Genomic DNA, 11,674 nt, shown 5'->3' with positions numbered 1-11,674 from the left:
CACTTATAGTTTGACCATATAGGATTGCAATATACACTACTTATATTGTGAGAGTAAGAATATACTTTTTTTCCCCCCTAAAAAAAATGACATATTTTTGATTAATTGAATTTCAGATTGACTAGAATAAAAATCCATCCTACCTGAGAAATCCTACAGAAAACAAATTCTTTATCAGTAGAAAAGAACAAAAAGTAATTTTGAAAACTTATTGGGAGAGGAATATCCTGACACCAGTGAAGCTGGTGGAGTCCTATCAGTAGCTCAAATGCACTGCTGATTTAATGTAAGCAGGCCAAATATGAGTAAACTGTCAAAGAATGCAGAAGAAAACCTGACATGTCTTAATTACTGGGAAAAAAAAAGCTGAGTGTGTTATTTTACTCTGAATTACCATGTCCTTATTGTATCTTGAAATGTTGAATGCATGCATGCATTATAAAATCATACTGAGAATGCTTGTGAGATTTAAATTTTTTTAAAAAGGGAAAAAAACAGCTGAAAAAAGCTCTTAAGACACAGAAGCTGATCCAGTGTCCTCCTCATGTGTCCATATGTTCTTTGGCTATCCATGAGACAAGGTGGGATTACAGCTCTGCAAAAGAACGAGGTGCATTTTTTAACTCCACAGCTCAAGGTGAAATGGCCATCAGTCCACATCTATAAAAGTACTTGCTTCTAGAACTAGTTCAAACAGATGAAAATCCTCCATACAAACCACCTATTCTTTCCAAATGAGTTCCTCCAAAGCTGTGTCATTGCCTATAAATAACAACTATCATGTGAAATCTAAACCTTTCTGCCAGTAAGCAAGCACTGAGAAGAACAATGTATTATGCAAAATTAAATCATATGAATAATTTTGCAAAATCTGATTTTTAAGTGGGTACAGGCACTTCATATATTATTCAAAGAACAGAAACGTTCCCTTACCTATCGTGCTATATTTAGGATTTTTTTTATGATGGAGAAATAAAAGAGATGAAAGGATGGGGGGGAAAAAAAGTATTTGCAGAGAGACAAAGTGAGGCTTAGTCCTAAAAAAAAAACAAAAAACAAAACAAAAAAAAAAAACAAAAGTAAAGTTTATTTCTAGGTGTCCCAGCTAATATGATGTACATAGCTATAGTAGATCACATCATGGATTATTCCTTTTCTCCCTTAAAGTCCAATTCCTCGAATCGTATAGTTTGCAGGAACCTAATTTTTAATGTTAACAAAAATGATATGGTTTTACCTCTTTGTCTTGCAAAAAATCCCACCTCTCCCCACTCTAAAAATGAACCACAAAGGCTCAAATGCAAATACAAACTCCTCAGTGTATTGCATTTGATGGGTGATGCATTTTGAAACAAAACTATCTTTCCATGTTTGATTTTCAAGCAGCTGCCCAAGCTAGGCGTTCAAGGCCAGGCTGTACTGACTGGTGCTCAGCTTCCCACAGGAGCAGCCACAGAATCCAGATCTGGCCCTGGTGACACCACAGCCCCCTCAGGGCTGCTCGCCCGGTGTCAGGGCACAGCCTGTGGGATGGGGAATGGGGAACTGAGGACTGATGGACAAAGAATATCTTGAGTTGGAAGGGATAATCGTAGACCAACTCCTGTCCCTGCATATCAGGACCAGCCACAGGAGTCACCATGTGGCCAAGAGTATTGTTGAAACACTTCTTGAACTGTCAGGCTGGTGACCACTGTGATCACTTCCCTGGGGAGCCTGTTCCAGTGCCCAACCACCCTTTGGGTGAAAAACCTTCTCCCATTATCTGACCTAAACCTCTCCTGACACAAGCTCATGCCATTCCCTGGGGGATGACATGTTATGACACGGCGGTAGTGAGTCAAACCCCCGCTTGCCACCTTGCTGGCCCAGGGTTCCAGGAGCCCTTGGGTCTCACCCAAGCAGTGCTGCCCCTCAGGTACTGTGCCCAGTTTTGGGCCCCTCAGTTCAGGAAGGACATTGGAGTGGTGGAGCAAGTCCAGAGAAGGGCAATGGAGTGGCTCAAGAGTCTGGAGCACAAATCTTAGGAGGAGCTGGGGGTGTTCAGCCCCTTGGGAGAGAAGGAGGCTCAGCGGTGACATTATAGCCCTCAACAGCTTCCTCAAATGAGGTTGTAGTCGGTCTCTTCTTCCAGACAACCAGCAACAGGATGAAAGGACATAGTCTTAAGCTGCATCATAGGAGGTTCAGGTTGGACATTAGGAAGAATTTCTTCACAGAAAGGGTGACTAGATACTGGAATGGGCTGCCCAGGGAAGAGGTGAAGTCACGGCCCTTGGAAGTGTACGGAAAGCCTGGACGTGGCACTGTGTGCCATGGTCTGGTTGACATGGTGGGGTTCGCTCACAGGTCGGGCTCGCCGCCCCCTCAGGCCTTTCCCAAGGCACTCCGTTCCGAGATCCGCGATCTGAGAGGAGCGGAGGGAGGGAAGGAGGGAGGAGGGCGGTGCCGCCCCCCGCCCCTGCGAAGGCGCGAGGGGGGAGGGGGCGGGGGCGCATGCGCGCGGCGCGCGGGGCCCGCCGAGCCGCCCCTGCCTGGTGCGCGCGGACGGGGAGAGTGTGGGCAGCGGTGACGTTATGACGCCGCTCTGCGCGTGTCGCCAGCCGCGCGACCCACGCACGGTCCGCCGGGCTCGTGCCTGCTTCTCCAGCCGGGCCGCCGCGCGCGGGCGGGGCGGAGGCGCCATCCTCCCTCCTCCTCCTCCTCCTCCTTCTTCTCCTTCTCTCCGTTCTCCTCCTCCTCCCCCTCCTCCCCGGGTCCCCTCTCTGACGGCCCGGCCCCTTCCCCTCGGCAGAGCGGCGCCTCCTCCTCCTCCTCCTCCCGCTCCCGGCTGTGCCGGACAATAGGGGCGAGCGCGGCGCGTGTCTCCCCCAGCGCGGCCCCCGGCCCTCCATGCGCGGCGCCGGCAGAGGGGCTGACAGCGGCTCCCGCCGGCGGCAGCGCGCCTGAAGGAGGGAGCGGCCGCGGGCTGCGGGCCGGGACTCGCCGCCCCGGGCGCTGACAGAGCCGTCCCGCTCCGCCGCCTCCCCCTCGCTCCCGCCGGCGGCTCCCGCCGGGCTTTGGCGGCCGCGAAGCACAAAGGCGCGGGGCCCGGCGCGGCCCGGCCCGGCCCCCCGGGGGGTGCGGGGGCGGAGAGGAGGCGCCGGGCCCCCGCGGGGCTTCGCCGCCGGTCCTTCCCCGCTGCGGCGAGCCCTGCACGGGCAGGTGCGGCGGGCGAGGCCGCTGCCCCGCGGCGGGCCGGCGCACGGAGGCTTCGTCAATGGAAGTATGCTACCAGCTGCCCGTGCTGCCGCTGGACAGGCCGGTGCCGCAGCACGTCCTCAGCCGCAGAGGGGCCATCAGCTTCAGCTCCAGCTCCGCGCTCTTCGGCTGCCCCAACCCCCGGCAGCTCTCTCAGGTAGGCACTGCCGCTGGGCGCTGGGCCCGCCGCCCTTGTCCGCCTGCCCCCGAATACCGGCGCGGTGGCGAGAAAAATGCAGCATTTAATATTTTTATGACTTGTTATTGCCGAGATTATCTATTTAGCATCGCTTGCGATCGTAGCGATGCTAAATAGATAATAATAATAGAGCTCCGTGGGGTTTCTTTTTACAGCCAGTGGGTTATTTTTTTTTTTCTCCTGAAATTTTTAAGCTAGGACTGTTTTTTAGCTCTTTTATTAGCTTGGGCTTTCTTTGAAGGTCCAAATTTCCTATGGGGTTGCCAAAAGCTGCGGCGACTTTACTGAAATGGTGAACATGCATTGCAGTGTTTTATTTGGGATGCTCTGCTTTTTCTCCCTTCAACTATTGAGGCTTGGCAGTTTGTCTAGAAGGAGACAAAGATTCTGGGCTTTTTCGTTTCCACGGTATTGCTCCCAGCCCATATTACATCAGTCACAATGTGAACTGTACTGTATTTTGTTTCATCTGATCGCGTTGGAAATACTGTGAAAAAGGTCATTATAACTCTCAAGACAAAAGGCAGGTTTTTCTTGTGAACACTGCCCTAAATTTCTGGATGTGCGTTAGTATGGTTTCCCAGCACCCAGTGATAAAATTATATTCTGGCGGAAGTCTCTGGAGAAAATCTGGAATTATGGTGGAAAGCATATGTTTTGGTGGAGTCAACCCGGTTTGGCTTCGAGGGATTTCCTATGTCGAGATTGAAAGGTCTGTTTAAGTGCTGTGAAGTATGTTGTCCTTACAAAAGATGTTGTCTTTGCATGTGTAATGGTAATTTTTGTTCTGTACATTTTCGGTGTATGTTACTAAGTTATTCTACCTTTTTTTCATGACTTGCTGTGCTGCACATACGTCTTTCTACAAAGTACAGAGCTGCCAGTTGCTTTTGGCTTCTTCCCCTGTTTGGTAGCAGTGGAGCTCTTTGTGTATGTGAACATTAGGCACATGTATGTTTGGACAGGAAAAATCAACAAAATACTGTGTTAATGACCAGGAACTTGCATGCATGTGGAAATAATTATTAGCAAGCAGATAAAGATGAACATATGTTGGCAATGCTTCCTTCCCTAATATAAATGTAATAATTGACAGAAAACTTTGGTTTTATGGCAAATTATTTTCCATGGCAAAATTAATTTTTATGACAAATTTAATTTTGTAGCAACTGAGTTAGGATCTTTTCCATTTGTACTGCGTGTTCTGAGCTGTAGTTGGTGATGGTGACTTTTCCATATGTATAAGTCATCTTGAAAATCCAACCTAATATAGCACACTTCATTTTGTGCAGATAAGAGTCTCCCTTGATTGAAGCATTCATTGTTTTCTGAAAAGGAATAGGCAAAATGGTCAACTTTTATTCCTTTATGTATGGTCTTCAGAACAGGTGATGCATGAAGTGTATACAAGCTTACCGAATTACATCTGGTATTGATATTTAAAGTGTGTTTTTCCTCTAACTTTCAAGCTTCTCAATGGATTCCTTATTTTCTGACCAGTATGCTGCAGGTATATTAGTGAGCTCAAAGAAGAGGTACTTGAATAATTTGTAAAAAGAGAAACTATGTGTGCTTGGCCAAGTAGTATTTATTTTGTCTGCATAAACCAACAAGTAACTAAGTTTATGCATTAATGAAAAGGAATTAGGATATTTAAGTGAGGAAGCCTTTGCTGTTATCCAACATCTGATTAGCTTTACCTTTTTTCCTCTTTCCCTGAAGTCTCCTGCAAACAATAGGATGTGAGTAGGTCTACTAGACCTGCAGTCATAGGTTGGTGTAAATGACTATGAAGCATCACCAGTGAGATCAGTGATTCTGTGTAACTTGTGAATGTAGCTTCACCTTACAAGTCTTTTTTAAAGATATTCCAGTTTCATTCCTGTCCAAAGAGAGCTGAACCCTTAGCAGTTTGTCATTTTCAGTCTTGTGCTCCAGCTAGCTTTGAGCAATAGGAGTAACACCGGAGATGTGTACCCAAGGAGCTGGTATCTACAGCCAGCATTTTACAACTAGCATGCATTTAGCAGATTTTCTTGAAAAATGTAAGGTCTTAAAAAATTACGTTCCCACTTAGAGTTTAAAAGTGACATGATTGAGACATAAGATGTTTTAGGCTTATCCTTCCAGCCAGAAGGTATTTTATACAAGAAACATACGTGAAATAAATGCGCACTACATTAGATGTATCATTTAATTGGACAGCCCTAAGCAAGCAAATATTTATCTCTTTATTAAGTAGAATTTCAGTTTTATTGAAGTTCCTCTGCATGGGTTCAAAATGGGCTGTATATTCCTTTTTACAGCTTAGATAAAGTGGTGCTGGAAATGACCTCGAGGATTCTGGTCTACTCCTCTTGGTCCTAGGACGGATAAATTGTACTTACAGCATTATTGGCAGATGTTTGCCTAATCTGTTTGCTTAATCTATTTTTTAAGATAGCTGTATGAGATGCAGTGAGTTGACATAACTCATTGTTGCTGAAGGTTAAAAGCCCTGACTTTGGGCACGTGTTATTACTGCTTCCTCTGTGCCATCTCTGATGCTTGTCAGGTGTTTGCTCATTCAGTTCACTGAAACAGCAGAAAGCAAACACAAGCAGGAAACTTGGTAGCTTCCTGCCATCACTTTGAATAAAACAGGCTTATTGAAGTTTGTCAGAACTGATTTAAAGGAAAAAATGGCACCACTAGGCTTTTGAAAGTCATAAAAACTTTAAATAATAGAAATTACTTAATCTCACTAGTCAAGTCAATAGTGCTTAACTGTTCTTGTCATAAAACAATTCTTTCTTAATACTGAAAGTCTTCCTTGTGGTGATTTGCACCTTTTACTATATGCAGTAAATGCAGAGAAAGGCTTATTCCTTTTTCCTTATAGTTTTCTTTTATGTATTAATTATTTCACTGTAGTCTTAATTTTTGTTAATTTCAAAGTCATTACAATAAAAATAATAAAGGTAACATCTAGACGTTATTTGTGATATTTATTGTTCAAGTCCAGTCAGGTAAAAAGCTGCTGTTGTATGGGTATATACAAATGTTTCAGTTAATAATCATCTTTAAATATGAAATAATTTAAGTGCTTATGTTAAAAGCTGTTTTTAAGAGCATTTGAATGTGTAAGTGTTGAAATTACCAGGACATTTCACATTGATGAGATTTGAATTTAGGTTCCCTGTGAGACCAGATGGATATTAGCTAGTACCTTGTATCATACATTCAGGATGTTCATTCCATATATTACAAAATTATATTTTTCAAACTAAAGCTGAGCTTTCAGAGAACAATTTTTGATTTATTGCCTCATCTAGTTTTTAACTTGGGTTGTTAATAGCAGTAAATGTTTATAGAACTGTACTTACTTTGTGTGAAAATTCTTAGTCTCAGTTTTTATGAATAAGGGTTTATAATGAAAACCACTTCACAAATGTAGCTGCAAGCTACGTTTAGATTGTCCTGTGTTGCACTCCCCCTCACCCCATGTTGAATTGACATAAATATATCACAAATGAGTAAGAAAACTTTGGCCTAACCTGCTGTCTTTGCTTTACTTTGTAACTGGTTCTGCAGTCCCTTCACTTCCTCCAAAAATGCCATCAATGGTATCTAGTAGCAGTGTCTGAATAGAAGTAAAGATCTAGCTTTAGATCTGTCTTTAAATGATGATGATAAAGAAAGATGTCTCCTAGGGAATGGAGCAAATAATAGAAGACTCCATTAGAATCTCAGAAATGTAGGCACCGTCTCCACCTGAAGTACCAAGTACTTCTGTGTACCAGGCAGTATCATGTCCTGCTACATGGTATTTGATAGCCAGCTTCATGACCCTTCTTCATTGCATCTCCATTTAATGCATTTAAGCAATATAGAGTCAGACTTGGTGACTCTCGTACCTGAATAATAGATTGTAGTTCATGCATATGGAATCCTAGATTTGACTTGGGGGATGATGTGGGGGAAAAATCACTAAGAGCAACTGGAAATATACTGCATTGTTTGATTCTTTGGTGAAAGGTGTATCCTTCCTCTTATCCACCATTAGCAAAGTGCTTAAGCCTCCTTTTCTGTGTATTTCTTCTTGTTATTGTCACCTGATATGATCCAAACACATTTCACTTTGCACGTATCATGGTAAGTTAAAAGATGCAGTTGAGAGGTTTAGTTATATGGTCTGGACATAGACATTTGTCTTTAATCCCATGGTTGCACCTTTTTGCTGAGATAAATGTTGTCATGACCTATTTTTCCCTTGCAGCTGCTCATTTCTACTCCTGCGTCTTCCTCATAGTTGTGTCAACTTCTTCTTTTTTTTTCCTTTTTCATTTTTTTCTTTTTTTTTTTTTTTTTTTTTTTTTTTTTTGATCAGGTTATTTTTCATCCATGGCTGACTCATAGTGTACAGTATCATAAATATTTGTGACTGTTAGTAGGGGAGGAAGCAGCACACCGCAATGCTAGACTAGGAGTAACGAGCAGTGGAGCAGCAGAAGGAATGTCTTATATTGGCCCTGCTACTGTATGTGAAACCTTGCCCTAAACCCCTTTCTTTTCTCATCCACCATTTTTCATAATTTTTCTTCTATAGCTTTCTAATCCTCTTCATCAGTGCTTCTTAATTTCTGGCTCTTTCATTAGATTTCTCCTGCCATTTCCTGTATCTCTACTGCATGAATAATTAACGAGTTAAAATAATGAAATAATTTTCATGTTGTGATTCCTAGCCTCTGGAATTAATTCTGTGTTGCTGCTCTGCTTGCCATTCCCTTCATCTTGTATTTATTGTGTCTGGTTGCTGAGATTGCATCTATTCATATGAGAAGGGAGAGACTGACGCTGACTCTCCGCACAGCACAGACAAGTTCTGATTGAGGCTTTCATACACTATAGTAATTTTATGTGGCAGTTCATTTTTAAAATGCCCTGAGTTTTTTGACCAATTAACTTTTTCATATGTTCTAGTGTAAAGCAACATTGGTACTTCATTCAGCAAAATGGTCATAGCAGCTTCTTTCATGGTCTATAGTTGTCTATGTAAGATCTAAACAGAATAATAGTTTAAAAGTCCCCATTAATTAGATTGTCTTAAATCACCAGAAGTCAATTCTTCTTTGTCCAGATTGTGTAATAGTATGTTTTGTACTTTGTATGAACCTCAGTTTTTAGATGCTATCTTTAAAAAGAAGTTTATTTGGAAAGAGAGATTATAGCTATGTGCCCAAGTTGGGAAATACTGAATTTTAACCATAAAACAATTTTACAAGAAGTCAGCATTAGTATATGAGTATTCAATATTCTGTATGAACTAATTATGTAGTAATAGCAGGCAAATACAAGTTGTTGGAATTCGGAGTGTTTTCTGTGGGATGTCTGTTTCAGCAGCTTTCCTGAAAAAAAAATCCCTATTTGCTAGGTAAGTGTGTTTTTTCTAGGTTGCTTGAGAAAAGCAAGTGTCCAAACTCAGTTAATTCTGAGTCAATAAGCTCAGTTTTGAATTAATAACATATCATAAAAATAATGTAATTTTTTGAACATGTCTGTTCTACAGTTTTGGCCTGCCAAAAACAATGCTGAGGACATCTGCATTGTGAATCTTTATTTCTTTGGTTCTTCTAGTATTGAAAAGCCTACAGTGGAAAAAAAATGCTGATACTAGAATGGTGATTCGTTAGAACAGATTTTTATCTTGTCAGTGACCATTGTCTTCTTGTTTTCTTATGTTTCTCTCATCACTTGGTATCTGCAACTTTTCACTGTTTTTCTGCTAAAATTGTAAATTTCTACACTAACTCAGTAATTTTCTTGCATTGAAGATCTCAAATTCATGACTGCGTTTCCAACTCAACAGGTTGTGGCTCACATATGTGAAACACCTTTTGGATTTGACTAAACCTGTTGTATTTGCTTTTGTTCACTGCACCTGCATGGAAATAATGAGTAATTTGACAGCTCAAAGTAGTTTGATGGTTTGCCCTTTGCCCCCCCCTTTTTTTAAAATTTTTTTTCCTTTCTCTGTATTTATTGCAGAAATGTGGAACCAGAGTAGCTTGGTTGTCCTTTACTGTGTAAATATTTGTTAACGTGTCAGTATTTTCCTCATGTGAATTTATACAATTGTGTGTCTAAGATACAAAGTCATGTGCCTTATGATTGAAGGATTGTAGTGTGTTCTATTAGAATGTTTTTTCTATGTAAATGAAGGTGTGAAGATGGACATGCTAAAAATTGGAATCTTAATCTCAGTAGTCATATTACATAAAACATTTTCTGCAAATCATCATTTGTGTGCATTCACAGCTGAATGAAATGTTCAGTTGTGCTTGAAAAAAGTCTTTTATATAAGCAAGCGCAAATACTTGGTGTGGACATGCACATGCATGTAGGGTCTCACAAGAAGCATGTGTCTGGGACCAGGACTTGAACACAGACTTCTCAAGTTCTAGTTCGGAGTTACGCACAGAATCCTCACTGGAAACCTTGAAAGAGTTTGCGTTTCATCAGATTTGAATTTTTCTTCCGTTTGTTCTGATTATGTCATTAACAAGTAACTGCAGTGTAAATAACCACCATGTGTAATCCAGCAAGGCAGCCTGCCAAAGAAAAAATGTATTATAAAAATGCAGTTATGAGAAACTAGATTTAGGGGTTAGTTGGAGTGTTGTTTATTTATATGTTTGCTGTATTGTAAGGAATTTGTAGCCAAGTATTTTGTTTTCTTTCTGTTTGAAAATAAATTTGTGGCTGTTATCTTGCCTTCCCTGCTCTCCTCCCTTCCATACCCTAAGAATTTTTTACTTCTGTTACGGCAGCCTGACTCCTGTTTTCCTCCCACTTCCCCCCTCTTTGTACACCTTTGATATGGCAATCTGATTTATTATCTTCCTGACCACACTCCCACAATAATTATAATTAGAGATTCCTGGAGTCTGCTTTTTGTCTCAAGGTAGAGGGTGAATTCTTTTCTCGGCTCATAGCTGAAGTTGTGAAGGAGCCAAGGTTTCCAGCAGGCCTTCCTCCGCTGCCTGAAAGAGCATCAGAGAGTATGCAGCAATGAAAATAATAAAGAAAGGTCTGTATTAGTAGAATATTTTACTATTTCTTCCTCTCCTATCTGCCAGATGAGATATGTGGAAAGAAAGACACTGTTTTCTTTACCCATCATAGGGATTTTTTTCCTGTTTCTCCCCCCATGACAGACATAGCTGGAGGCTACTCTGACTAATAAAACTGGATATCTGATACATGTGAAATACAGCCTGTTGCCCCCTTTAGGGCAAGGGGTCATTTATGTTGCATAGGGTAAAGAAAACCAAAGGAAGATATACAGAAACCTATTCCAAGGCTGTGAAGGAAAAAGTTACAGTGGAAACTCTGAGACTTCAGTAGGTGAATTAGCCTTGGAACAGAAAGGATTTAGAAACCTTGCATGACATTTCTGTCTTATGTGATGGGTCTTAGTTGTCTTAAGAATGGAGGTACATGCCATGTTGGGGTGATGGCAAGCAAGTAATTTCCTGAGGGACTCAGTTATATCTGGATCAGAAAAATTTAACACTCACAAAATATTTTGAATAGAATAGTCTGGTAGTGGAGGAACCATAGCTATCATGGCAGGAGTGGCACTGGCCTGTGTTACTTCTTGCTTTGTGTTTGTAGCTAATACACCCCATATATTGATGCTGCACTTGATCACACACAGAGGAGGAGGTTTCATGTTTAGTCAGGCATGAACTTGCACTTCCGTTTTCTTAAACTTTCCAGTAAGGTTCATGTGCCACAGTAATCTCCTGAAGTGTGTATGTGTGGCAGGGGTGTGTGTCTTATCAGTAGTGCCTTGTCTTCTGTTTTGCAATGGTAAAGTCCTGTAACCAGTTTTCAAAAAGCCGGTAACACTTAAATTTCCTTGATTATTACTTATGGAATTTTAGACTTCAGCTGCAATAATTGAGCTTTTTCAGGTATTAGGCAAAAAAATCTGTAGTTTTTTATAGCTGCAAACATAGTGTGAAACTGCTAAATAATAAATATCTATATATGGATAGTAAAGGTCATAGTTTTTTGATGCTCTTATTTATTATGAAATCTAGTCTGTACATTTGTTATGGAGCTCTGCCATTGCTCTGTTTCTTCTGTTGTGAAGTCTGAGCTACATTTCTTTTAACATAGTGATAATAGGAATTTCTGCACTTTCTACTTACTTTAAATAATATATTTAATAAGCTTGTCCTAACTTGT

At 41.4% G+C, this 11,674-nt stretch overlaps 1 protein-coding gene across 2 annotated transcripts in view; it reads left to right on the top strand.

The window, feature by feature from the left end:
- Positions 1-2,496: 2,496 nt before the first annotated feature.
- PDE7A (phosphodiesterase 7A) overlaps positions 2,497-11,674 on the top strand; it is a 75,527-nt gene continuing 66,349 nt past the window's right edge. Inside the window, exon 1 of one of the 2 annotated variants that reach the window (XM_002198776.7) lies at positions 2,497-3,397. In XM_002198776.7, coding sequence (XP_002198812.4) covers positions 3,260-3,397 — 138 coding nt within the window. In that variant the 5' untranslated portion in view covers positions 2,497-3,259. The remainder of the gene's footprint in view (positions 3,398-11,674) is intronic. The other variant, XM_012572105.5, reaches the window with a different exon arrangement.

Source organism: Taeniopygia guttata, chromosome 2 (assembly GCF_048771995.1).
Source record: "Taeniopygia guttata chromosome 2, bTaeGut7.mat, whole genome shotgun sequence".
Classification (NCBI taxonomy): Eukaryota; Metazoa; Chordata; class Aves; order Passeriformes; family Estrildidae; genus Taeniopygia; species Taeniopygia guttata.
The sequence above is the reverse complement of the archived record's forward strand: the minus strand, read 5'-3'. Positions and strand labels throughout refer to the sequence as shown.